General features: G+C 43.9%; 1 protein-coding gene across 2 annotated transcripts in view; it reads left to right on the top strand.

Annotated features, from left to right (window-relative positions):
* Positions 1–11352: 11352 nt before the first annotated feature.
* Positions 11353–27906, top strand: part of CAB39 (calcium binding protein 39) — a 39609-nt gene continuing 23055 nt past the window's right edge. Inside the window, exons 1-3 of one of the 2 annotated variants that reach the window (XM_077291124.1) lie at positions 11353–11786; positions 15404–15483; positions 20666–20817. In XM_077291124.1, the coding sequence (XP_077147239.1) occupies positions 20704–20817 (114 nt within the window). In that variant the 5' untranslated portion in view covers positions 11353–11786; positions 15404–15483; positions 20666–20703. The remainder of the gene's footprint in view (positions 11787–15403; positions 15484–20665; positions 20818–27906) is intronic. The other variant, XM_077291123.1, reaches the window with a different exon arrangement.

Genomic DNA, 27906 nt, shown 5'->3' with positions numbered 1-27906 from the left:
CTCCTTTTGATGATGCTCCAGAGGTTCTCAATGGGGTTGAGGTCAGGGGAAGATGGTGGCCACACCATAAGTTTGTCCTCTTTTATGCCCATAGCAGCCAGAGATGCAGATGTGTTTTTTGCAGCATGAGAGTGCATTATCATGCATGAAAACGATCTTGCTGCAGAAAGCACGGCTCTTCCTTTTGAACCATGGCAGGAAGTGTTGTTTTAGAAACTCCACATAGATTATGGAGTTCATCTTTACCCCTTCAGGGATCATAAAGGGGCCGACAATCTCTCTCCCCATGATTCCAGCCCAAAACATTACTCCACCTCCTCCATGTTGGTGCCTTAGCTGTGTTTTCATGGGGTGTCCATCAACCAGCCATCCTCCACTCCATCCATCCATCTGGACCATCGAGCATTGCACGGAACTCATCGGTGAACAAAACAGTTTGGAAGTCAGTCTTCATGTATCGTTTGGCCCACTGGAGCCGTTTCTGCTTGTGTGCAGTGGATAGAGGTGGTCGACAGGATGGCTTACGCACAGCTGCAAACCTCTGAAGGACCCTGCATCTTGTTGTTCTGGAGACGTTGGAGGCACCAGCAGCTTCAAAAACTTGTCTGCTGCTATGACAAGGCATTTTTGCAGCTGCTCTTTTAACCTTACGCAATTGCCTGTTGGAAAGGGTCCTCAATTTTTCCTTATCAGCACGCACACGTGTGTGCTGGGAATCAGCTACATACTTCTTGATTGTGCGATGATCACGATGAAGTGTCTTGGCAATGTTGATTGTAGTCATGCCTTGACCTAAATACTCCACAATTTGTTGCTTCTCAGCAGACGACACATCCTTTTTCTTTCCCATTTTGGCAAAAAATGTAGGCTGCTTAATAATGTGGAACAGCCTTCTTAAGTAGTCTTGCCTTTATTTGGACACACCTGCCAAACTAATTTGCACAGGTATCTGCAATTGCTTTCAGTGATATAAAGAGCCCTGACACACATCACCATCAATGAGTTTAAATGACAAACAAAAAAATTCTAACCTTATCACTCCTAAACTCTTTGTGCATAATAATTTGGAACACAGTGTATTTATCACCAACTGAGTTTTGACTTACAAATACTGAGGTAAAATAACGACCAAATACTGATAGTGTGAATTTGGCCTTATGGGTAGGAGACATTTTTCAATGTATTTATTTTCATACACAAAAATAGCTGATAACCACTGAGGATAAAACTGACAACTGACCAAGCGCTGATTCAAGCTGTCCATTTTTTGTGTATATGAAAAATCACTGGGGTCTGAATGAGGCCTGAGCCTAACATTTCCATTTCTATATGTGGAACTGCACTCTCATCTTAACGGGAATCTGTCATCACCAGAAATGCTATTTACCTGCAGATATAGGGTTAATCTGAAGATAAATAGGATTAAGACCCAGCTTCATTGCTATTTACATGAAGATTAACCCAAAATCTGCATGAAAATGGGGTTTCTGAACAAAAATGTATAGTGGGCACCACTTATTGTACACAAGTAGCTTGTGAAAGTATTCATCCCCTTGGCATTTTTTATGTTTTGCTACCTCACAACTTGGAATTTCAGTTATTTTGGAGGGATTGCATCAGTTCAGGTGAAGAACATGCCTACAACTGTGAACATTTGGTTTTCTTTTTATTGTGAAGCAAACAACAAATAGGACAAAATAAAGGTACCGTTAGGGTATGTGTCCACGTTCAGGATGGCCGGCGGTATCGTCGGAGCGGCAAAGCCGCTCGGCGCTAAGCCCCGCCCCCCTTCTGGGACGCGATGATGCCGGATGTGTTCATTGTACACATCCGGGATCATCGCACCCCTCGCATAGTGCCCCGTGTTATTCCTTGCGGCGACGCAGCGTCACCGCAAGGAACACGGACATGCTGCGATCTGAAAAGACGCGCAGCATGTCCGGAGTCGCAGGGCCGCCGCGTGCGTGTTTCCACGCATAGTTGACACGGGATATCAAAAAATCCCCTCCACTATGCTGGAACATCTGGACGCTGCGTGTTTGACGCTGCGGCCCCACGCAGCGTCAAACACGCAGCGTTTCCTGAACGTGGACACACGGCCTTACACTAAACGACTTACCAACGATCACAACCAGCGATACGACCTGGCCGTGATCGTTGGTAAGTCGTTGTGTGGTCGCTGGGGAGCTGTCACACAGACAGCTCTCTCCAGCGACCAACGATCAGGGGAACGACTTCTGCATCGTTGAAACGGTCTTCAACAATGCCGAAGTCCCCCTGCAGCACCCAGGTAACCAGGGTAAACATTGGGTTACTAAGTGCAGGGCCGCGCTTAGTAACCCGATATTTACCCTGGTTACCATTGTAAAAGTTAAAAAAAAACACTACATACTCACATTCTGATGTCTGTCACGTCCCCCGGCGTCCACAGGGTTAAAACTGCTTTCGGCAGGAGCGCTGCTATGCACGCGCTGCTGCCAAGAGCTTGCCTGCACTGAATGTGTCAGCGCCAGCAGTACAGCGGTGATGTCACCGCTGTGCTCTGCTTTACGGCCGGCGCTGACACAGTCAGTGCAGGGAAGCTCTCGGCAGCAGCGGGTGCATAGCAGCTCTCCTGCCGAAAGCAGTTTTAACCCTGTGGACGCCGGGGGACGTGACAGACATCAGAATGTGAGAATGTACTGTTTTGTTTTTTTTACTTTTACAATGGTGACCAGGGTAAATATCGGGTTACTAAGCGCGGCCCTGCGCTTAGTAACCCGACATTTACCCTGGTTACAAGTGAACACATGGCTGGATCAGCGTCACACACGCCGATCCAGTGATGACAGCGGGTGATCAGCGACGAAATAAAGGTCCTGCTCATTCCCTACGACCAACAATCTCCCAGCAGGGGCCTGATCGTTGGTCGCTGTCACACATAACGAGATCGTTAGCGGGATCGTTGCTACGTCACAAAAAGCATGACGTTGCAACGATATCGTTAACGAAATCGTTATGTGTGAAGGTACCTTAACTGAAAACTTCAGTGTACATAACTATTCACCCCCTAAAGTCAGTACTTTGTAGAGCCTCCTTTTGCAGCAATTATAGCTGCAAGTCATTTTTGATAAGTCTATATGAGCTTTCCACATCTTGCCGCTGGGATTTTTGTCCATTCATCAAGGAAAAATGCCCCAGCTCCTTCATGTTAGATGGTTTCCTCTGGTGAACAGAAATCATCAAGTTTGACCACAGATTCTCAGTTAGATGAAGGTCTGGACTTTGACTAGGCCATTCCAAAACATCTCTAGAATTTGCCCTTTTCTCACCATGGAAACAAAAAAAACCCTCACTGTTGCCTCGATTCACTCCCGCTTCGACTACTGCAATGCTCTATTAGGGTCTGTGCACACGTTGCGGATTTGGCTGCGAATCCACAGCGGATTTGACGCTGCAGATTCGCAGCAGTATTCTATGCATTGTACAGTACCATGAAAACCTGTGGAAAACCAAATGTATAGTGCACATGCTGCGTAAAATATTTTTCGCATCATGTCAATTCTTTGTGCGTACTCCGCAGCGTTTTACACCTGTTCCATAATTGAAATCCGCAGGTGTGAAAACACATGTAAAATCCGCACAAAAAATGTGGTAAAAGCGCTGGTAAATCACAGATTTCAGAATCTGCGTGGAAAAATCCACAACGTGTGCACATACCCTTAATTGGCCTCCTCGTTACTCGACCTTCCCCTCTCCAGTCTATCCTTAATGCAGCAGCCAGGGTTGTCCATCTAGCTAATCGGTGTTCAGACTCCTCCACTCTTCGCCAGTCGTTACACTGGCTGCCCATTCATTATAGGATCCAATTCAAAGTACTTGTTCTCACCCACAAAGCTCTCCACAGTGCGGCACCCCCTTACATCTCCTCCCTCATTTCGGTCTAGCGGCCTAACCGACCGCTGCGCTCTGCAAACGACTTTTGACTAACATCTCCACTAATCCATAACCCCCACTCCTAACTCCAAGACTTCTCTCGTGCTGCGCCAATCCTCTGAAATGCTCTACCCCAAGAAATTAGGACCATTCACAATTTGCATAGTTTTAGGCGCTCCTCAAAGCACATTTGTTCAGAGCGGCCTATCATGTTCACTAATCAAAGTCATTTTATGTGTGTGTGTGCGTGTGTAGCCCATTCACTATCTCCATCTATCCCCCACCCCCTGAAGATGACTGGACCATCATTGTAAATACATCATTGTAAATAGGCACCTGTACTTTGTGTCTCCCCCACCTCATTATAGATTGTAAGCTCTCATGAGCAGGGTCGTCTTATTTTGCTTTAATTATTGTATTGTTAACGTTGTTACTTATGACTGTTGTGTTTGAAACTGTTAAACTGTAAAGCGCTGCGGAATATGTTGGCGCTATATAAAGATTATTATTATTATTTCCTCTTAAACTATTCTAGTGTTGATTTAGCAGTATGCTTTTGGTCATTGTCTTGTTGGAAGTTGAATGTCCGTCTCAGTTTCAAATCATTGACAAGCTGAAACAGGTTTTGCTCAAGAATATTCCTTTATTTCGCACCATCCATCTTCCCTTTGACTATGACCATTTTACCTCTCCCTGCTGCAGAAAAATATCCCACAGGATGATGCTGCCATTACCATGTTTCACAGTCGGGGTGATGAGCTGTGTTGGTTTGGCACCATAGTGTCTACTTTGGTGGCAGAAAAAGTTCAATTTTGGTCTTGTCTTACCACAGCATCTTTTTCCATACATTTGGGAAGTCTCCCACTTTTGGCAAACTCAAAAAGAGCGTTACAATTTTTGTGTGTAAGGAAGGCGACGGTCACAAGGGGGCATTCTCTGCATCTGGAGGAGAGAACGTTTTTCCACCAACATAGAAGAGGATTCTTTACTGCTAGGGCAGTGAGAATCTGGAATTCCTTGCCTGAGGAGGTGGTGATGGTGAACTCAGTCAAGGGGCTCAGGAGAGGCCTGGATGTCTTCCTGGAGCGTAAGAATATTGTATCTTACAGTTATTAGGTTCTTTAGAAGGACGTAGATCTGGGGATTTATTCTGACAGAATATAGGCTGAACTGGATGGACAAATGTCTTTTTTCGCCCTTACTAAAGGCTTTTTCTGCCCACTTTTCCATAAAGGCCACCTCTATGGAGTGTACGGCTTATTGTGGTTGTATAGGCAAATACTTCAGTCTCCGCTTGGGAAATTTGCAGCTCCAAGTTTACGTTTGGTCTCTATGCTGCCTCTCTGGTTAATGCCCTCCTTGCCTGGGCTGAGAATTTGCTGGGTGGAGCTCTCTTGGCAGGTTTGTTGTGGTACCATGTTCTTTCCATTTGATAATAATGGATTTGATGGTTCTCTGGGGAATCATCAGAGATTGGGATTTTTTTTATAACCCAACCCAGACTTGTACTTCTCAACAACTTTGTCCCTGACTTGTTTGGAGATCTCCTTAGTCTTCATGAAGTTTGGTTAGTGGTGCCTTGTGCTTAATGGATGATCGGCCATGTTTAGGGCTAGCTTGAGTGAACAGCTGTAGAGTATGTGTAGTCCAGAGGATAAATACACAGCCTTCTGGTTCAATCGGTTTTGGGTGTGTCTTGAGGTGCAAGCTCCAAAGCTGTGTTTTCCTGTTAAGGAAAGCTGAACGTTATGTTTTTGTTTTCCCATCAGGCCAGAAAGGACATGTTTATTTTGCTAACACTGCACTGTTTTGTGCAGTACCTTTAATAAACCAGTGGAAGATTTAATGAGACAGTGTTCCTGTGTCTACCTCTACGTGTAGTGAAGTGAGCTGATCTACCACAAGGGCCTTCATAGCAAAAGGGGTGAATACATATGCACATGACAATTTTAGTTATTTGATCTCATAAATTTAATTTATGGCTATATTTTTCTCACTTCACTAATTTAGACTATTTAGTGCTGATGCATCACACACGAATCAGATTTCAAAAATATTTAAACACAGATAATGTAACAAAATAGACAAACAGCCAAAAGAGGGGTAAAAACTTTTGCAAGGCACTGTATGCTAATTGTGAGGTAGGGGTGCTACATTTAACTGTGCAAAAACAAGTAATTAGTTGTAAGATACAGCACAGACACACAGTCTTGCACCCACTGTGAAATTTGGTGGAGGATCAGTGATGATCTGGTGATGCTTCAGCAACGCTAGAATTGGGCAGGTTGTTCTTTGCAAAGGACGTATGAATCAAGCCGCCTACAAGGTTATCCTGGAAAAACAGTTGATTCCTTCTGCTCAGTCAATGTTCCCCAACTCTGAGGACTGTTTTTTTCCAGCAGGACAATGCGCCATGCCACACATCTAGGTCAATCAAGGTGTGGATGAAGGACCACCACATCAAATCCCTGTCATGGCCAGCCCAATCTCCAGACCTGAACCCCATTGAAAACCTCTAGAATGTAATCAAGAGGAAGATGTATAGTCACAAGCCATCAAACAAGGAAGAACTGCTTACATTTTTGTACCAGGAGTGGCATAAGGTCACCCAAAAGCAGTGTGAAAAACTGGTGGAAAGCATGCCAAGACACATGAAAGCTGTGATAAAAAAATCATGGTTATTTCACAAAATATTGATTTCTGAACTCCTCCTTAGTTAAAACATTAGTATTGTTGTTTCTAAATGATTATGAACTTGCTTTTTTTGCATTATTTGAGGTCTCCAAGCAATGCATTTTTTGTTATTGTGACCATTTCTCATTTTCAGAAAATAAATACAAAATGTATTGCTTGGAACTTCGGAGACATGTTGTCAGTAGTTTATAGAATAAAAGAACAATTTACATTTTACTCAAAAATATACCTATAAAGAGAAAAATCAGACAAACTGAAATTTTTGCAGTAGTCTCTTAATTTTTGCCAGAGCTGAATATACTATATATATATATATATATATATATATATATATATATATATATATATATATATATATATATATATATATATATATATATGTATATTCACACAAAGACTCTGGAATTGTATGGGCAGTGTAATGTTTGCATGCAGGTGAAAAGTGGGCCCCCAAAGACAATGTTACTGGAGGGCCCTTGGCACCCCAGTCCAATATATATATTGGGGGAAATAAGTATTCGATCCCTTGCTGATTTTGTAAGTTTGCCCACTGACAAAGACATGAACAGTCTATAACATTGAGAGATGAAATATCAAAAATAAAATCCAGAAAATCACATTGTATAAATTATATAAATGTATTTGCATTTTGCAGTGAGAAATAAGTATTTGATCCCCTACCAACCATTTAGAGTTCCGGCTCCTACAGACCAGTTAGACGCTCCTGATCAACTCGTTACCTGCATTAAAGCTGTCTTACATAGTCAACTTTATAAAAGTCTCCTGTCCACAGACTAAATTAATCAGTCAGACTCTAAACTCTACAACATGGGCAAGACCAAAGAGCTTTATATAAGGATGTCAGGAACAAGATCATAGACCTGCACAAAGCTGGAATGGGCTACAAAACCATAAGTACGACAAAGAAATACATAATGACTGTCAATCGACAGTGATCTGGGGCACCATGCAAAATCTCACCTTGTGGGGTATCCTTGATCATGAGGAAGGTGAGGGATCAGCCTAAACCTACACGGGGGGGGGGGGGGGGGGGACATTTGTTAATGATCTCAAGGCAGCTGGGACAACAGTCACCAAGAAAACCATTGCTAACACATTACATCGTAAGGCTATGTGCGCACAGTGCGGATTCGTGTGTGGATTTTTCCGCACCATTTTTACTAAATCTGCAGGTAAAACGCACTGCGGATTTACCACGAATTTCCTGCGGTTTTACACCTGTGGATTGCTATTATGGACCAGGTGTAAACCGCTGAGGAATCCGTTCAAAGAATTGACATGCTGTGGAAAATACAATGCAGTGTTTCCGCACGGTATTTTCCGCAGCATGTGCACTGCGGATTTGGTTTTCCATAGGTTTACATGGTACTGTAAACCACATGGAAAACAGCTGCCAATCCGCACTATGTGCACATAGCCTAAAGATTTAAAATCCTGCAGTGCCCGCAAGGTCCCCTGCTCAAGAAGGCACATATGCAGGCCTGTCTGAAGTTTGCCAATGAACACCTGGATGATTCTGTGAGTGATTGGTAGAAGGTGCCGTGGTCAGAGGAGACAAAAATTAAGTTTTTGGCATTAACTCAACTCTCCGTGTATGGAGGAAGAGAAATGGTGCCTATGACCCAAAGAACACCATCCCCGCTGTCAAGCATGGTGGTGGAAACATTATGTTTTGGGGCTGTTTCTCTAATGACACAGGACTACTTCACCGCATCAATGGGAGAATGGATGGAGCCATGTACTGTAAAATCCTGATTGCCAACCTCCTTCCCTCAGCCAGGACATTAAAAATGGGTCGTGGCTGGGTCTCCCAGCAAGACAATGACCCAAAACATACAGCCAAGGCAACAAAGGAGTGGCTCAAAAAGAAGCACATTAAGGTCATGGAGTGGCCTAGCTGGTCTCCAGACCTTAATCTCAAAGAAAACTTATGGAGGGAGATGAAACTCCGAGTTGCCAAGCGACAGCCTCAAAATCTTAATGATTTAGAGATGATTTGCAAAGAGGACTGGACCAAAATTCCTCCTGACATGTGCGCAAACTTCATCGTCAAATTACAAAAAACGTCTGACTGCTGTGCTTGAAAACAAGGGTTTTACCAAGTATTAAGTCTTGTTTGCCAGAGGGATCAAATACTTATTTCTCACTGCAAAATGCAAATACATTTATATAATTTATACAATGTGATTTTCTGGATTTTATTTTTGATATTCTATCTCTCAATGCTAACGTTAACCTACCCTTTAAATTTTAGGCTGTTCATGTCTTTATCAGGGGGAAAACTTACAAAATCAGCAAGGGATCAAATACTTACTGTATTTCCTTCACTGTATACATATTATATTATACACATTTTCTCCATATTTCCATTTTTTCAATAAATTAAGTCATATCAAAGAAATTTTACCACTAGCATGAAGTACAATATGGCATGAAAAAAATCTCAGAATCAGCGGGATCAGTTAAAGCGTTCCAGAGTTATAACCACATAAAGTGACAGTGGTCAGAATTGCAAAAATTGTCTCTGTCACTAGGGGGTTAATAATGCCAGCTCATATTTATTTTTACTTCTTAGGCTAAGTTCACACTAGGTTTTCTTTTTAATGCTTTTTTTTAGTGCTTTTTTTTAATGCAAATTTTCATCGGGGTTTTCCAGTATCAGCAAAGTCTATGAGATTTTAGAATTCTCATGCACACAGCTTGGGTTTTTCTGTCATCAGTATTTTGTGCTTTGCATGGTTTTTTTACACAACGGAGCATGTCACTTCTTTCAAGTTTTTTTCAGAATCTCTCATCCATTGAAATGAATGGGTGGTGAAAAAATGCAGGTGTCGGGTTTTGCTGCTTTTTTTGTGCCCAAACCTGATTCTATAGAATAGGACTTTTTTTCAACAGTAAACTTTATCAGCATGTACAAGAGACATGCCAAAACAGCCGCAGAAAACCTGCTTTTTTTCTGCAGCTTCTTTCCTGCCAAGAGATTAGGTTTCGCTGAAGAAAAAAAATGCTAAAAAAATCAAGTGTGACCTTACCCTTATTTACTAAAAGGTGGCACGATTACTTTGCAGATGAAGTTTACTGTGTGGTGTACGGTTACCCTGTGGAGCACAAGAAATGTCTCAGGCACTGTATGGAGCGCCGTCTGTCTGGCAATATTAGTTTTTGCAGCACTATCTTGCACTATTATTTATGTGGTCCAGATTTTTTAGGGGGATGTGTAAGGATAGGTAGATGCCATTATTTCTAAAGTCCAGTATTTGATTGCACAGTAGCAAACAGCAGGTACAGTAATAAAACAAAAAAAATAGATTTGTCCTGGAATAGTTTGTGTAGGTTGAGAAAAGGTGATGGAAAAGTAAATTCTCAAGAGCGTAGTTTCCACCCTATCTATAACTTACTGATAGCGGAGGAGCCGCAGTGATTCTAAGTACAGGACTTTGGAATAACACTAAAAACGGGTTGTCCACCATGAGTGCGTTTGGTGAATGGCCACAAGTCGACTGGAGTCCATAACTGGAAACCAGAGCCAAAACCTAATGGCGAGTACCTCACACATGGTTAGGATTCATCAAGCTGCATGGCTTACCAAAAACCTACTCTGGGGTGGACAACCCCTTTAAATCTGGTCTGTAAGCAGTGTGGACACGAGGTGAGGCGGTATTATTGGCCTTTGTGTAGTGTGTTATCAGTGTATGGCAGTATGTGGTCGGGGTATGGCGGCATTATCGATAATGGTGCATACAACATAGGACTGTCTGTGGAGAGACCCTCTCTGTGCTTACACCATGGCCACCCGGCTCACACACTGTGGAGCCCCTCTCTGTGCTTACACCATGGCCCCCCGGGTCACAGTCTGTGGAGCCCCTCTGTGCTTACACCATGGCCCCCCGGCTTACAGTCTGTGGAGCCCCTTTCTGTGCTTACACCATGGCCCCCCGGCTCACAGTCTGTGGAGCCCCTCTGTGCTTACACCATGGCCCCCCGGCTCACACAGTCTGTGGAGCCCCTCTCTGTCCTTACACCAAGGCCACCCCGCTCACACACTGTCTGTGGAGCCCCTCTGAGCTTACACCATGGCCACCTGGCTCACACACTGTCTGTGGAGCCCCTTTCTGTGCTTACACCATGGCCACCTGGCTCACACAGTCTGTGGAGCCCCTCTGTCCTTACACCATGGCCACCAGGCTCACACAGTCTGTGGAGCCCCTCTGTCCTTACACCATGGCCACCAGGCTCACACAGTGTCTGTGGAGCCCCTCTCTGTGCCTACACCATGGCCCCCCCGGCTCACACTGTCTGTGGAGCCCCTCTCTGTGCTTACACCATGGCCACCCGGCTCACACACTGTCTGTGGAGCCCCTTTCTGTGCTTACACCATGGCCACCCGGCTCACACACTGTGGAGCCCCTCTCTGTGCTTACACCATGGCCACCCGGCTCACACAGTCTGTGGAGCCCCTCTCTGTGCTTACACCATGGCCCCCCGGCTCACACACTGTATGTGGAGCCCCTTTCTGCGCTTACACCATGGCCCCCCGGCTCACACAGTCTGTGGAGCCCCTCTCTGTGCTTACACCATGGCCCCCCGGCTTACACTGTCACTGACCAGGTCTCCTCCCCGCCCCGCACACCACGTCCTCACTGCTCCCCGTGTATGTGTCACATTGTAGGGCACCGCCCACCACATGGACACACGTATAACGCTACCACTGGGGGGAGCCCCAGAGCTAGAGGACTGACTCCGCTGGCCGCTCTAGCCTGCTTTACCATAGAGTCTCACCTCGGCTCGCTCTCCAGTTCTACTGATGTCGCTCTCCGAGTGACGTCATCGCAGGCGCCGGAAGTGATCCCTCTGGGACCGAGAACACCATAGAGACGGGAGGAGCCGCCCGGAGTGACCCGTGAGAAAGAATTGAGACCCCCGGAGTGACCCTGTACCAGAGACACCCGGGAGTGACGGGAAAGGAGTGGCGCTGCAGCAGTGTCACGGATTTCTGGACACCCCGGAAGTGACTGGAGAGGACAAAAGCCCTGGAAAGGAGCGGAGAAGAAAGGCTCCCCGTGCAGTGAACCGTCAGCAGAGAGACAACAGCCCGGGAGGCAGCAGGGGGCCCGGCAGAGGGGTGTCCCTGTGTCTGGTGCTCGCTAGGTGACATTGTGAGTATCCTGCTGCGTCCATGATCTGCTCCCTCTGTCTGTATTGTGGGGCAGTCCTGGATAGTGTGGCCCCTGTGTGTTGCAGGTCACCTGACTTGTAAAGATTCCGTCCCTTTAACAAGCATTTTAGGGCTCGCTCAGACCTCAGTGATTTGTCATCCGTGCTCTGGATCAGGTTTTCATCAGTGTCTCAGTTTTTCATCAGTTTTTCTTGCATATAACTAAACTAATGACGTTTCTCAGACTTTTGTCAATCAGTGACAATCGGCCAGTTTGAGACGTGACTTTGATTAGTTTCAGACATGTCTTCATGATTTGGTGCGAAAATACTCAGACATGTAAACCGCCCCAAAGACTCTAATGGTGCATGTTCTGTCCCCTAAATACTGACGTCTGAATGATCCCTCATGCCCAGTGTCAGTGGCTTGTGGAGGGAATTGCCCAGTGTGATTCACTCTTGATTTAACTTTATTTTTTCTTTTTTTCTATAAAAATAGTTTGCTGTCTCTCTGCAGTAAAAAAAACCCCCGCCATCACTCCTAGGATTGCAGTTCTCTGTGCTCCACACCTAGAGGAGTGATGTAAATGGCAGCTGATCAGCATGCAGACGCCATTAGATCAGTAAGGAAAATGCTAATTGGCGTCATTACCAATGTAAATCTATGCAGTAGTTACACTAAGAGTGGAAACTTTTCAGGTATTCCATCCCTCACCCAACTGAATAGTGACCTGCATCAGCTAGCTCTTAATCTTTTGTGAAACCGCACATCCCAGCGTGATATGTAAACTGCATAGAGGCAAGAGATTCTGAGGCTTGTAGTTCTCATCAGGAAGTCTCTCATAAATTATTCCCCCAGATATGTGAGACTTCCTGATGAGCGTGGTCTTCAGTTGATTTGGTTGTTACTACATCCAGTTGATTCCTCAAGTTTGCTTGGACTATGATGCACCTTTGCTGAGACGTGTAGTGTCACAAGTAATGGTCAGTGAAACGTTGCAGACATGCAGATGAATAGACATTAGGACTAGTGGGTAAAGTTCACATACCGATACCCCATCTTGCTATATACTGTGTATGTATAGTGTTCTAGAGGAGCATTTCTTATACTTCTAGCTATACAGGGTAACTTATAAACATTTTTCCGGATTTGGTACCCTGATTTTGCTTACTTATTTACAAAGCAATCTTTCATACAATGTATTACTTTAATATATTTTATGACGCAGCCTTTGTCTTCATATATCTGCTACTCCTTGTTATGCAATGCCAACACTTCCTATTTTATATATTTGCTTTGATTACTCCTTTTTAGTTTATTATTATGCTTCCTGTTATTTTGTATATTACTAATTTTATAATACTACAGCAGCAGAGATGCTTATGCAAACCATCGATAAGAGGCTCTTATGTTAGTTCACTATATGTTATCAGTAAATCGGAGCACTCTTAGGCCACGTTCACACAATCAGTATTTGGTAAGTATTTCACATCAGTATTTGTAAGATAAAACCAGGAGGGGATGATATACAGAAGTGGTGATATGTTTCCTCTGATTGTTCCACACCCCGTTTTGGCTTACAGATACTGATGTAAAATGCTGAGCGGGGCATTAGAATCATATCCTGGTGATGCAGCTGCATGGCTCGTTGCAATAGCGCGCTCTTAAACATCAATGCTATAGTGAAATGCAAATCTTAAAGAGCTTTCCTCACTCAGTAAAACATGACCTTGTAAGAAGTCACTTCACTGTCATCTTGTATAGTTTCTAACTTTTTGGATAGCGGTTTCTCTGAGTTATCTCAGTGCGGTGCACAGGTAATTGTCATTCTCACATGGCAGTCACAAAGCTTCCCACAGCTCCCCACTTGGTGTAATATTATGCATTTATCTGTGTCGTTATATAACCTTCCTAGAATAGCTAAGAATAATTAATGGCTTCTACCAGGTTTTAGACGATTTGATCATGGCTACAAAATGACTGTCAATCAGCTACATGCAAGCTGGTTTGTCGATCATCTAATGGCATCTTTAGACGGGTCATACAGAATTGTATGTGCTCAGAACGATTGCTAATACCATAGTCCTGACATGGCACATCATGTTATTGGAATCATATCGCCTGTTCACACAGGACCTTGTGTGGCCAATAATTTTGCCAGCCTGTTTAGACCACCAGATGCAAGAAATAAGTGTTCTTCAGAATACTAATTCTCCGGATATTGGCCTATTTACAGGGCCTTTTAGTGCTGACACTGCCTCATATATTTCCTGCAGCATCGAGATCTCCTTCACAGTAAGCTTTTGTTCACATGTCCAGTATTTATTTGTGTTTTTTTATCATAAAAACAGAAATAAAACGTTCCAGTACAGAACCCCATTCATATGATTTGGAACACAAGTGTCCTAAAATGCCTTTAGTTTTCTTTCTTTCCAGCTGCTATCATGTGAACATTGCTTGATGCGGTTGTTTGTCGCCAAATGACCGCACATCTGATACTATATGATGTGCCATTTGATAACCGCTCATCACGTAGGGGGAAGATACACTATTTGTGGTTGTGTTTTCTTTTTCCTTCCACTATCACAGTTCCCAGCCTAACTACAGGACTTGTGATCTGAACTACCAACATCATTGGCATATACGGTACTGTGTGTCCAGGTCACAAGATCTGCACTTAGGCAGCAATACTTGTGAATTAGTCCTAAATAAGGCTCTGCTCGTCTGGTGGGAAAACACAGGTAAATGCAAGTGTTTCCTTTAGACCCAACAGTAAACTCTGTAGAGAAAATCGTCCTAAATACCCATGAATCTGTTGTCTACTAAAGGACTGTGATAGCCTTAAAGGTCTGTAATTTACACTACAGGCCCCCGTACAAATTATACTAATGTCAACTGGTTTCACCGACAGTCTAATGTGAGTAAGGGATCTCCTGACTAATGATTGTTGGGGGAGATGAGCTACCGCCAGAGAGATCAGCAATGTGAGTGCTCCTGTATATTGGTGAGTTGGGTGATGTAGCTCCTGGATGAATGCTTGGCCAAACCATCATTTGGCCGCCGGCCATCTAAGGTGTATGGGGGGCTTAAGCGTCGGACAATAAGGAGCATGGTCACGTGCTCCTCCTGTCTTCACTGCACCATAGAATAAGTCAATATCAGCACTGAGATTGGCCTATTGTGTGACACAGTGAAGACAGGAGGAGCAGGTAACTGATCCTCTCTGAAGCCGCTCTCTACACTTCTGGGTGTAGGGAGCGGCATTCGCAGTCAGATGGCTTTGATAAAAGGGGGCCCATCCCTACACTGTATAGTCAGTGTGCGTGTGCTGCACTTGGGGTTCAGGAAGGCTTATTCTGGCCAAGTGAGCGCTGTTAATCAGAATAGGAGAACTGTTCAACTTGCAAATTGATGGAGTGTAAAGTTACACCGAGCTCTTGGCCACAACAGGCGTGCACCCTCTCTGCATATGGAATAAAGCTAATTACAGTGATAACATTTCTGCTGCCCATATGATTTTCTTGGGGCTATTGTAACTGTTTGATTTGCATTTGGGTGGACAGACTCCTTTTTTTAAGTAGGATTTTTTTCAATGTATTTTTCTTTTATGTTCCGCAGGTTGGCTGCACTTTTCCTTTGGAGATCTGCAGAGGCTGGCTGCCCACCCAGTTATTGGGATATATTAACTATAACTACAGGTAACCAACAGTACTTCCTTGTTCAAGCTTTCTCTCTTCACACAAGCATGTGTATGTTACACTTTGCTTTATTTCCTTTCCTACTTATGGATACTAACAAAGCAATATCTGCATAGGGAATATAAGTCTTGCAGATAATCCCACTATTGATTAAATACAACAAAGCAAAAAAGTGGAAAAATAAAACATAACTTTTAATGCACAAAAGTAGATAAAAACTAGTCACCCAAGTGAACACTTAATACGGGGCCAAGTCACCACCATATATAATGGACCTTTAAACAATGACAAGCCCTAAACAGGATTAAAGGGAACCTGTCACCACGTTTTTGGAAGATGGGATAAAAATAGCGTTAAATAGGGGCAGAGGTGGGCATTACATTAGTGTGTGTGTTATGCGTTTATTACCCACCTAAGTTGCCGAAATAACTTTGCAAAGTCTCCGTTTTCGCCTGTCAATCAGGCTGGTCAGGTCGCATGGGCGTTGTCTTCCCCCAGATTTGGCGTAGTTTTCCGTTGGTGGCGTAGTGGTGTGCGCATGCCCAAAGTCCGGAATCCTCTTCCAGGGGATTTAAAATAGCGCGGTGTTCGTTATTGCATTGGTGATCGGTGGGCGCGGCCATCTTCCTTTGGCCGCGCGTGCGCAGAAGCGGCGCTCTGCTGGCCGCGGCTTCAGGAAAATGGCCGCCGCGATATCCATCTGCGCACGCGCGGCATCCCGCGGCCATTTTCCTGAAGCCGCGGCCAGCAGAGCGCCGCTTCTGCGCACGCGCGGCCAAAGGAAGATGGCCGCGCCCACCGATCACCAATGCAATAACGAACACCGCGCTATTTTAAATCCCCTGGAAGAGGATTCCGGACTTTGGGCATGCGCACACCACTACGCCACCAACGGAAAACTACGCCAAATCTGGGTGAAGACACCACGCCCATGTGACCTGACCAGCCTGATTGACAGGCGAAAACGGAGACTTTGCAAAGTTATTTCGGCAACTTAGGTGGGTAATAAACGCATAACACACACACTAATGTAACGCCCACCTCTGCCCCTATTTAACGCTATTTTTATCCCATCTTCCAAAAACGTGGTGACAGGTTCCCTTTAAAAGTTTCCGACAATATATGCGGAATCAATCTGAGATAAGGTTTATGAAGAAGCTGTGCAGCAATATATATAAAACAGCAACTCACCCTATACAAACAGACGCATATAGAAACAATGGACAGTAATCAGCATGTACTGTGAAATATGCTTACTGTACTATTAAACAAAAAGGAACGGTCTCACCAATTCCATAAGGCAGGCAACGGAGCACCGGGTTTTCTTTGGTCAGATAGACATCCGGTTGATGAAGAGATGACAATCCCTATGGGGCTACAGTAAGCTATCCCCCAAGCTCCTGCCCTTACAAGGGCAGTCCACATCTACCCCTGTAAACATATGCCCTGCACTCTCCCTGAGTTGTCCCGACGCGTTTCTTCCAAGCTCAAGTCATCAGGGCACTTGCTTGTATGAGGAGATTATGTGCTGATAACAGAGGGACAAAAAGTCCTGCCACCCTCTATGCTGTCCTGCATATGGCATATGTTTACAGGGGTAGATGTGGACTGCCCTTGTAAGGGCAGGAGCTTGGGGGATAGCTTATTGTAGCCCCATAGGGATTGACATAGGGATTGTCATCTCTTCATCAACCGGATGTCTATCTGACCAAAGAAAACCCGGTGCTCCGTTGCCTGCCTTATGGAATTGGTGAGACCGTTCCTTTTTGTTTAATAGTACAGTAAGCATATTTCACAGTACATGCTGATTACTGTCTATTGTTTCTATATGCGTCTGTTTGTATAGGGTGAGTTGCTGTGTTATATATATTGCTGCACAGCTTCTTCATAAACCTTATCTCAGATTGATTCCGCATATATTGTCGGAAACTTTTAATCCTGTTTAGGGCTTGTCATTGTTTAAGGTCCATTATATATGGTGGTGACTTGGCCCCGTTTTAAGTGTTCACTTGGGTAACTAGTTTTTATCTACTTTTGTGCATTAAAAGTTATGTTTTATTTTTCCACTTTTTTGCTTTGTTGTGTCCTACTTATGGATACAATACATGTAATGCGTGAGTTTATATTGTCTGATGAATTGCTAAGGCTACGTTCACATTTCCATTGTTGGGCGTTGCGTCACCGACGCAACGCAAAACGCATGCAAAAACGCATTGTTGATACGCATGCGTCCATTTTTGGCTTGATTTTGGACGCAACAAATATGCAACATGTAGCGTCCTGTGCGCCCTGACGCTTGCACCAAAAATGACGCATGCGTCACAAAACGCAAGACGACGCATGTCCATGCGCCCCCATGTTAAATATAGGGGCGCATTACGCATGCGTCGCTATGCGTCGCCGAACCTGCGCCCGACGCAACGCAAATGTGAACGTAGCCTTAGAAGCTCAATAGCTGGAGTGTAGCTTGTTAAATCTGTCAGAAGTTTCCAGCCCCACCAACTGAACACCGTTAAATAGGTCTTATCTTAGGCCGGTTTCACACATTTATAAAACCCCAGCCTTCCGTGGCTCGCAATACTGGACCCAACCACCAGGTCTCCGAAGATGAGCTTACTGCGTCACAGTCATATATTAGGCAGTTAGCTCGGGGCAGGCGACCTGGCGCTCAGGGCAGGCATTGCGAGCAGAGCATGGTCCTTGTTTCACGGATGTGTAAAACCGGCCTTACGGTAAGCAGGCATTTTAATAGGCAATGTGGGTAACCTAATATACTTGCCTTCTGTACCAGATTTCTTTTGTGTTTGTCCATGCTGGCATTTTGAAGAGAGCAATTATATATTAGATACATCATAAGTTGCATTGACTTTCACACTTCAGGGCTACAATTTTAATTTCGGGGTCTTTAACTAGTTCAGTTAAAATTTGATCTTATTGTTTTCCAGACATAATGAACAGTATTTTGAGCATTGAGACATAGTAGATCCCTGGTAGTTTGTCATGCCAGCACATTTTTAGATTGTTGTTTCTTTGGAAGCTCTTCTCCTTTGTGTTTACATGGCCAGATATTTCCTTGAACCTAGTCGCACATCTGGGCCATTAGGCTGGTAACAAATTGGGGATATTCTGAGTGACTCATGGTTCACAGCTTGTCTTTGGCGGTTCTAGTCTTGGGCCCACAGTGCCATAATGTAGGGCAACAAGTTACTGATCAATCTCTGCTGTGATCTGTGGCCTTGCCTGGTTTCCTTTGATGAGATGCACTTCTGTCACTTGACGTGAATGACTTTTCAATTACAGCACCCGACAAGGACTGAAAAATGGAAACTCCAATAAACGCTGCAGATCACATTTTTGACAGATACCAATCAGAATCTATTACATTACTTCATTTAAAGAGTAGGTACTGACAGACAGCACACAATGATGTAGATCTGCCATTTCTGCTGTTCCCAACCTCTAGTGTATGAGCGCCCTTATTCTCATGTACTGAGCACACTTTAGAGAAACAAACTAAAGTTTTGTTATGTATCATCCTATATAAATGTGATGTTACATAATGTTTAATTGAGAAACAATTAAAGGGGACAGGAATTGATGGAAAAGTTCAAAATGAGTAAATAAAAAATGTTAAATCTGCATACAAATTAAATGTTGGCACCAGATTTTTGCAAGAAGTTTAAAAAGCAAATCTTCATGAAGCCTTTGAAGCTGCCAATCAGTGATGTGGGTGGGGTTATACACAGGTCCGGGTAAAAGCCTCCGTTTAATCTTTTACGATGCCCACCACTATTTTAAAATAAAGTTTCTAATCTGGAATTTTAAAAAAATGCTGTAGATGTTTCGTAGCCTTTTTTTCTTGCAGGTGACCCCTAAAGGGGTTCTGCACTATATTTTTAAACTTTGCATTCAGAAGCCAACCTGGAGAAAGAAGGGAAATAAATTATGGACGCCCCTGTATAAATGGTGCATTAGTGTGTTTGAGAATCTACAAAAATCTCACATTTTTCCTCATTTACCAAAGTGTTGCATGGTATTTGGTGTCATATCCTAAAGCAGGATGGCAGTTGCCATGGAATATCATAAAACAGCTATTTATTTTCTTCGTTCATCATCTATTCTCCACCCCATGCTTCCCTTCCATGCACCGGCGTTCTATATCCCGGAAGTATTTCGCTGTGTTCCAGGACATAGAGCGCCGGCGCATGCGCAGTAATGCTTTTCGGCTTTGCCCACAGATGGGCAAAGCATACTGCGCATGCGCGAGGCAAGATTGCATTGCGCACACGTATGAACTATGGAGAACACCTAATCAAATTCACGAAAATATTGCGGACAGCGGGGAAGGATGGGGTGGAGAAAAGAAGATGAAATACCGTCCATCGGACCGGACACAGGGCATTTACATAGCCCGCCAATTTGAGGTGACAGATTCCCTTTAAGAAAAAGGTTGAAAGGGCCGTAGACTACCGACTTGCTGATTGTTGTTCTTTTTGTATATCTCTCGACCATGGAAGGAAAATAAGCAGCTATTCTGTCATGCTACATGGTGAGAGCCAGCCTACTTTGACATGTTACGGTTGATCTCCTCTCAGATATTGTGCCGCACACATGTGGATACCGCCCAGTGTGTTTATCCTGTTTTTGGGAACAGTGCCGACATAATTTTGTTATTAAATGGTATTTGGTTTGTTTGACCTCATAGGTGGGGTTTATTTGCTTCAGTGAAACACAAGGTATGTTGCAGGTATATTACATTAATTTGTTTTACTCTCTTATATAGCGCCATTAATTCCACAGCACTTGACAGACTTTATCAGCACTGTCCCCATTGGGGTCACGATCTAGATTCAGTATGTCTTTGGAGTGTGGGAGGAAATCGGTAGGAACATACAAACTCCTTGCAGATGTTGACCTTGGTGTGATCTGAGCTCCGGACCCCAGCGCAGCCACCATGCTGCCTGAAGTAGAACTTTCTCCTCGTTTTCGTCAGTGTGAGCGAATGGTTTATTCTTGCCCTGTACTTATATCCACTATGGGGGCTTTTAAGGCCCACCAAACAAGGGGAACATTTTGTCAATAAAATGGACTGGCCTTTTTCTTAATAAACCTATAGAGCAAGATCACCAGATGTTCTTTCCACAGCTTCTGCTGATGTGCATCTTCTCACTTCATCCTGCAGGAGGTACGGGGCTGTAAAGCAGTGTTATCCAAGCAAACATGCCATTTCCCTTTGGGAAGTCCCACAAGTCTCCAGCAGACATAGTGAAGAACCTGAAGGAAAGCATAGCCGTACTGGAGAAGCAGGACATCTCGGACAAGAAAGCAGAGAAGGTACAGAACATCTCGTGCGTCTATGCAGTGTGCCCTGCGATCAGTTGTGAATGTGTAGGGCCGGGCTGTCTTCTCTTTTTCCTTTAGAATATGAAACCTTTCTTCTTTGCTGAATGATAATTACAGCCTTAACCCTGAGGTTGCTCTCCAGATCTACGGTTGTGATCCTGAGACAATATTGACTTTGCAGATTAATGTTATCACAGGGACGTTGGAACTGTGCCAAGTGAAAAGCGTAAAAGGCCACATAAGGCGCTGTTCACATCTATGTTGTGTCCCAGAGCAACTTTTTGAGCAATGCAAGTAGCTCTGTATTTTTCTATTAGAAACAATGTAGGAGTGAAAATAATCTCAAGTGTGTTGCGTGGTTGGTGTTTGGTTTCCTCTTGGATTTTTTTTTGTGAACGGCAAAATAATATTTTTTAACATATTAGGCATTTTCTTCTAATTCCTGCATTATCCTTCATGTCACATGGCTGAATGGGACTGAGCAGACAGGTGGTGGCAGATATGTGCTGCAGATTGGACAGGTTACCGGTAAGGTCTCTCTTGGTGTCTCTGTGTATATAATGACAGGCAGTCTGATCTTCTCACTGCACACTGTGTGTGATTACAACGAGCAGAGATGAGTGGGATCACATCCATATTTCCACTTTCATCTCACAACAGTCAGTGTGGGTGGAGGGGCAGTACAGCAGAGCTGAGCTTTGTCTCATTACCAACACTTCTAGCAGCTCCCTTCACAGTGCTGACAGCTCTGCTGTGCTGCCCATCCCACCTCACTGGCTGGTATGAGATGAAAGCTGAAGCATTGTTAGTGGTCACACTTACGTCTGCCATTCACAATAGGAGATGTCACAGCTAACCCCGCCGCCCATCTTTTATAGATAGGGTGGGAATCTGTTCATTGGTGATAATGTACATTTGGACTGAAACAGTTCCAGTGTGAATATTGCAAATTTTTTATTTTTTATTTTTAATTTAGTTTGTGATATGAGAAAAAGAAAAATATTGTAGAAAATTAAAAAAAAAATAAAAAAAAATTACATTTAACAGGAAAACCTGACTGAAATAGGTCATTTTCGTATTATGGCCTCCCTTTAAAGTATGTTTACACCGCTCAACCACTCGACTTGCTGCTCTTAAAGATCGCCGATCAGCTACATATTTGCATTTTTAAAGAGGCTTCCACTACTGACAACCTCTTCTCAATCTAGTGTTTCTCCGTCATAAAATAACAACACTTTACCTCCCATGCAGGTCTGGTGGTGTCGGCACTCGCTCTCCCCGTACTCACGCGACATTGTCTCGTGAGCATTGCACCCAGTTAGCGCTGGCGTCACTGTCCCCGCCTTCAGACGAATCGGACATCTACAGCAAATGAAGGCTGGGGCTGTCCCGACGTCCTCTTGATGTTCAATTTGTTCGAAGTGACGCCAGCGCTGGATGGGCGCAGGGCTCGCGTTAGGGGACAACGTCATGGGGAGAGCACGTTCTGACACCTCTGGAATGGCTCCAGTACCAGAGATGAGTACAAGTGTTTTTATTTTAACGGGGGGCAAATATACTGATTGAGAAGGGGTTGTCCAAGTAGGTGACAACTTCTTTAATAGTTTGTTTACACAGGCAGACTACACTTCCAATGCGCACTGCCATTTTTCTTGGCAGCAAACAGGACGATGTGCTGCTTAGAATGCTGAACTATAATTTCATCTCATAAAGGATATATATTTTTTTTTTCACGGTAGAGTATTACAACTTTGCAGCCCTTGCAAAAGTAATTTTCCTCCTTTTTAAAGCCCCTAGATTGACCTTTCATTGCCCCATAAAGTATGATGCCAACAAAGATGCACCCATGGAGAATTCCTCCACATGCACAGCATGATGACTACTGTATCCCCGTTCAATCCTCCACACAGTATAATAGGCTCCACATTGTCCTCCACACAGTATAATGGGCTCCACATAGTCCTCCACTCAGTATAATGGGCTCCACATAGTCCTCCACACAGTATAATGGGCTCCACGCAGTATCGTGGGCCTCACAAAGTCCTCCATACAAAAAATAGCTCCACATTAAAAAAACAAAACAAAAAGTATTCTCTTCTCGATCCTCCGCCTCTGTGATCTCGGAAGCGAGCGCTCTTGACGCTTTTCACCCCTTCGCACAGTGGGCACAAAGTAGTGACCCCATCGCACTCACTGCACTGCTTACGTCAGATGCAGAGGGAGAATAAAAGCGGAGGGAGACGACGTTTTCCCGCTTCCATCGTTGCTTTCAACCAGGATACCGATACAGTTGAATGTGCAGTTTCGGGGGTTTGTTTCCAGCGTCGCGGGCCAAACCTAATCATCAGTGGGCCTGAGTTTGATATATACGCCTTATGACATTTATCTGTATTTTGTCAGTGGGAGGCTGGTAATTCCAAATTGTGGAATGTTCAGACGAATTTAGTTTTGGTCAGTTTGTGTCCATTTGACCAAGAAAAGTTGGTGTTCCAGTACAATCGAGGGATTTTTCTACACTGGCCTAGTGTTTTTGCAGACAAGACAGCTTGCCCTCCGCACCCACCTGTGATGCGGCTGAGCTCGAAGAGCTGCACATCGGCCAGTTCACAATTTGCTCCTGGCTCTGACTTCTCGTGCTTTTGGACCTTCCTGCATGGTTGGGTGTGAGAACCCAGGAAGTGATTCATTCCTAATTCCAGATGTCGGTAATTGTTACTATGATAATTCACACCTAGTCCGTATAACCTGTTTTGTCACAATCTGTTTTATGTAGTCAGTAGGCGACTGACTTGTCCAGTCTGCACAGTATCCCATTGTAATTATACACGCCTTGTGATGGATACGTAGCCCTCCTTTTACAGAATTTTCTGCCTTTTACTATCTCTTCTTGTTCCATTTCCAGTGCTTGAAGTTATGTCCTGTGTACAGCCCAAAAAGTATATGGCCACCTGAGCATTACTCCTATGTGAGCTTGTTGGATCTTCCAATCAATAACCTTAGGTTTTAGAGGTTTTTCAGGCTTATTATATCACTATCCTTAGAAATAATATCAGAATGGTGGTGCTGCCAGGTGTCGGGACCACCACTGTACAGGAGGTATTGATCACCTGTTATCACCTACAGCAGCTGCCGAGTGTAAGAATGGCACAGCAGCACCGCTCCGTCAGTGAGTAGGAACCTTTCTCGGGTGCTGCCATGCGGTGCACAGATCTGTGCCTTTAGGCTCTGCTGACTGTTTACACCCGGCCGCCGCTGACACTGAAAACCGCTGATCACTGGGGGCTGCCAGGTGTTGGGCCCCAACTTACCTGATATTGATGTCCTATCCAAACGACAGGTCATCAATATCTTTAGCTTTTAACCCCTTTCTGCCATTGGACGTACTATTCCGTTCATGTGGGGTGGGCCTTACTTCCCAAGGACGGAATAGTACATCCAGAGCGATCGACCGCGCTCACAGGGGGAGCGCGGCCGATCGCGTCCGGGTGTCAGCTGACTACCGCAGCTGACATCCGGCACTATGTGCCAGGAGCGGTCACGGACAGCCCCCGGCACACTGCGATAAAACATGATCGCAGTGTGCCAGCGGTATAGGGAAGCATCGCGCAGGGAGGGGGCTCCCTGCGTGCTTCCCTGAGACGATCGGTACAACGTCTCCTCCCTGCAGTCCCCGGATCCAAAATGGCCACGGGGCTGCATCCGGGTCCTGCAGGGAGGTGGCTTCACAGCGCCTGGTCACAGCAGGTGCCGGGAAGCCTCCCTGATGTGCATGTCAGATCAGCGATCTGTCACTTTACTGTGATGTCCCCCCCCTGGGGCAAAGTAAAAAAGTAAAAAAAAAACCTAAATAATAATAATAAAAAAAAAATATATTGTTCCAATAAATACACTCCTTTATCTAAATAAAAAACCAAAAAACAATGAAAGTACACATATTTAGTATTGCCGCGCCCGTAACGACCCGAGCTATAAAACGGTCCCACTAGTTAACCCCTTCAGTGAACACCGTTAAAAAAAAAAAAAAAAAAAAAGAAGCAAAAACCGCTTTATCATACCGCCGAACAAAAAGTGGAATAACACGCGATCAAAAAGACGGATATAAATAACCATGGTACCGCTGAAAACGTCATCTTGTCCCGCAAAAAACGAGCCGCCATACAGCATCATCAGCCAAAAAATTAAAAAGTTATAGTCCTCAGAATAAAGCAATGCAAAAATAATTTTTTTCTATAAAATAGTTTTTATCGTATAAAAGCACCAAAACATAAAAAAATGATATAAATACTTACCCGAAGAATAAAACTGCTTTATCCATTTTACCAAACGTGGAACGGTATAAACGCCCCCCCCCCCCCCCCCCAAAAGAAATTCATAAATAGCTGGCTTTTGGTCATTCTGCCTCACAAAAATTGGAATAAAAAGCGATCAAAAAATGTCACGTGCCCGAAAATGTTACCAATAAAAACGTCAACTCGTCCCGCAAAAAACAAGACCTCACATGACTCTGTGGACCAAAATATGGAAAAATTATAGCTCTCAAAATGTGGTAACGCAAAAAATATTTTCTGCAATAAAAAGCATCTTTTAGTGTGTGACGGCTGCTAATCATAAAAATCCGCTAAAAAACCCTGTATAAAAGTAAATCAAACCCCCCTTCATCACCCCCTTAGTTAGGGAAAAATGAAAAAATTAAAAAAATGTATTTATTTCCATTTTCCCGCTAGGGTTAGGGTTGGGGTTAGGGCTAGGGTTGGGGTTAGGGCTACAGTTAGGGTTGGGGCTAAAGTTAGGGTTAGGGTTGGCGCTAAAGTTAGGGATAGGGTTTGGATTACATTTACGGTTGGGAATAGGGTTGGAATTAGGGTAAGGGGTGTGTTTGGATTAGGGTTTCAGTTATAATTGGGGGGTTTCCACGGTTTAGGCACATTAGGGGCTCTCCAAACACGACATGGCGTCCGATCTCAATTCCAGCCAATTCTGCGTTGAAAAAGTAAAACAGTGCTCCTTCCCTTCCGAGCTCTCCCGTGTGCCCAAACAGGGGTTTACCCCAACATATGGGGTATCCGCGTACTCAGGACAAATTTACAAATTTTTACAACAACTTTTGGGGTCCAATTTCTCCTGTTACCCTTGGGAAAATACAAAACTGAGGGCTAAAAAATAATTTTTGTGGAAAATTTTTTATTTTTTTTATTTTCACGGCTCTGCGTTATAAACTGTAGTGAAACACTTGGGGGTTCAGAGTTCTCACAACACATCTAGATAAGTTCCTTGGGGGGTCTAGTTTCCAATATGGGGTCACTTGTGGGGGGTTTCTACTGTTTAGGTACATTAGGGGCTCTGCAAACGCAATGTGATGCCTGCAGACCATTCCATCTAAGTCTGCATTCCAAATGGCGCTCCTTCCCTTCCCAGCTCTCCCATGCGCCCAAACGGTGGTTCCCCCCACATATGGGGTATCAGCGTACTCAGGACAAATTGCACAACAACTTTTGGGGTTCAATTTCTCCTGTTACTCTTGGGAAAATACAAAACTGGGGGCTAAAAAATATTTTTTGTGGGAAAATTTTAATTTTTTATTTTTACGGCTCTACATTATAAACTTCTGTGAAGCACTTGGTGGGTCAAAGTGCTCACCACACATCTAGATAAGTTCGTTAGGGGGTCTACTTTCCAAAATGGTGTCACTTGTGGGGGGTTTCAATGTTTAGGCACTTCAGTGGCTCTCCAAACGCAGCATGGCGTCCCATCTCAATTCCAGTCGATTTTGCATTGAAAAGTCAAACGGCGCTCCTTCCCTTCCGAGCTCTGCCATGCGCCCAAACAGTGGTTTACCCCCACATATCAGGTATCGGCATACTCAGGACAAATTGTACAACAACCTTTGGGGTCCATTTTCTCCTGTTACCCTTGGTAAAATAAAACAAATTGGAGCTGAAGTAAATTTTTTGTGAAAAAAAGTTAAATGTTCATTTTTTTTTTTTAAACATTCCAAAAATTCCTGTGAAACACCTGAAGGGTTAATAAACTTCTTGAATGCAGTTTTGAGCAGCTTGAGGGGTGCAGTTTTTAGAATGGTGTCACACTTGGTTATTTTTTATCATATAGACCCCTCAAAAAGACTTCAAATGTGATGTGGTCCCTAAAAAAAAAATGGTGGTGTAAAAATGAGAAATTGCTGGTCAACTTTTAACCCTTATAACTCCCTAACAAAAAAAAATTTTGGTTCCAAAATTGTGCTGATGTAAAGTAGACATGTGGGAAATGTTACTTATTAAGTATTTTGTGTGACATATCTCTGTGATTTAAGGGCATAAAAATTAAAAGTTGGAAAATTGCGAAATTTTCAAAATTTTTGCCAAATTTCCATTTTTTTTCACAAATAAACGCAGGCAATATCAAAGAAATTTTACCACTATCATAAAGCCCAATATGCCTCGAGAAAACAGTGTCAGAATCACCGGGATCCGTTGAAGCATTCCAGAGTTATAAGCTCATAAAGGGACAGTGGTCAGAATTGTAAAAATTGGCCCGGTCATTAACGTGCAAAACCACCCTTGGGAGTAAAGGGGTTAAAGCCCCTCTAGTATACAGTTCAGCACCCATTTGATCGAATCATCCTAAATGTGAAAGATGGAGTTCAAATCAGCGCTGTGTGACATTTTAGGACCTTAACAGCAAACACGTTACCATGTCTTAACGGGACTCTGTCACATTGTGCATGCAGTCGGGTCTGTGGACAGAACAGTGCTGAGCAGAATGATATATAGGTTTGTCGGAAAAGACTCGGTATCACCTGTATTTTATTCATTGGAATACCTGGTGTCTGTATGAGTGCAGTGGGTGGTCCCATCAGTGATGGCTTTCTCACATAGTCATACAGGAAAAACTGTCAATCACTAGTAGGACCGCCCACTGGACTAGTTTGCATACAGACACCATGGATTTCAATGACTAAAATAAAAGTTCTACTGAATCCTTTCCCATAAAAATGTCTGAGTCTGATCAGCTCCTCCTCCTCTATAACCTCCTGCCTACAGATTAGACACACTTTTCAGCATGTCAGGTTCCCTTTAACAT

Source organism: Ranitomeya variabilis, chromosome 2 (genome assembly GCF_051348905.1).
Source record: "Ranitomeya variabilis isolate aRanVar5 chromosome 2, aRanVar5.hap1, whole genome shotgun sequence".
In the NCBI taxonomy this organism is placed as follows: Eukaryota; Metazoa; Chordata; class Amphibia; order Anura; family Dendrobatidae; genus Ranitomeya; species Ranitomeya variabilis.
This window is presented reverse-complemented; position numbering and strand designations above follow the sequence as displayed.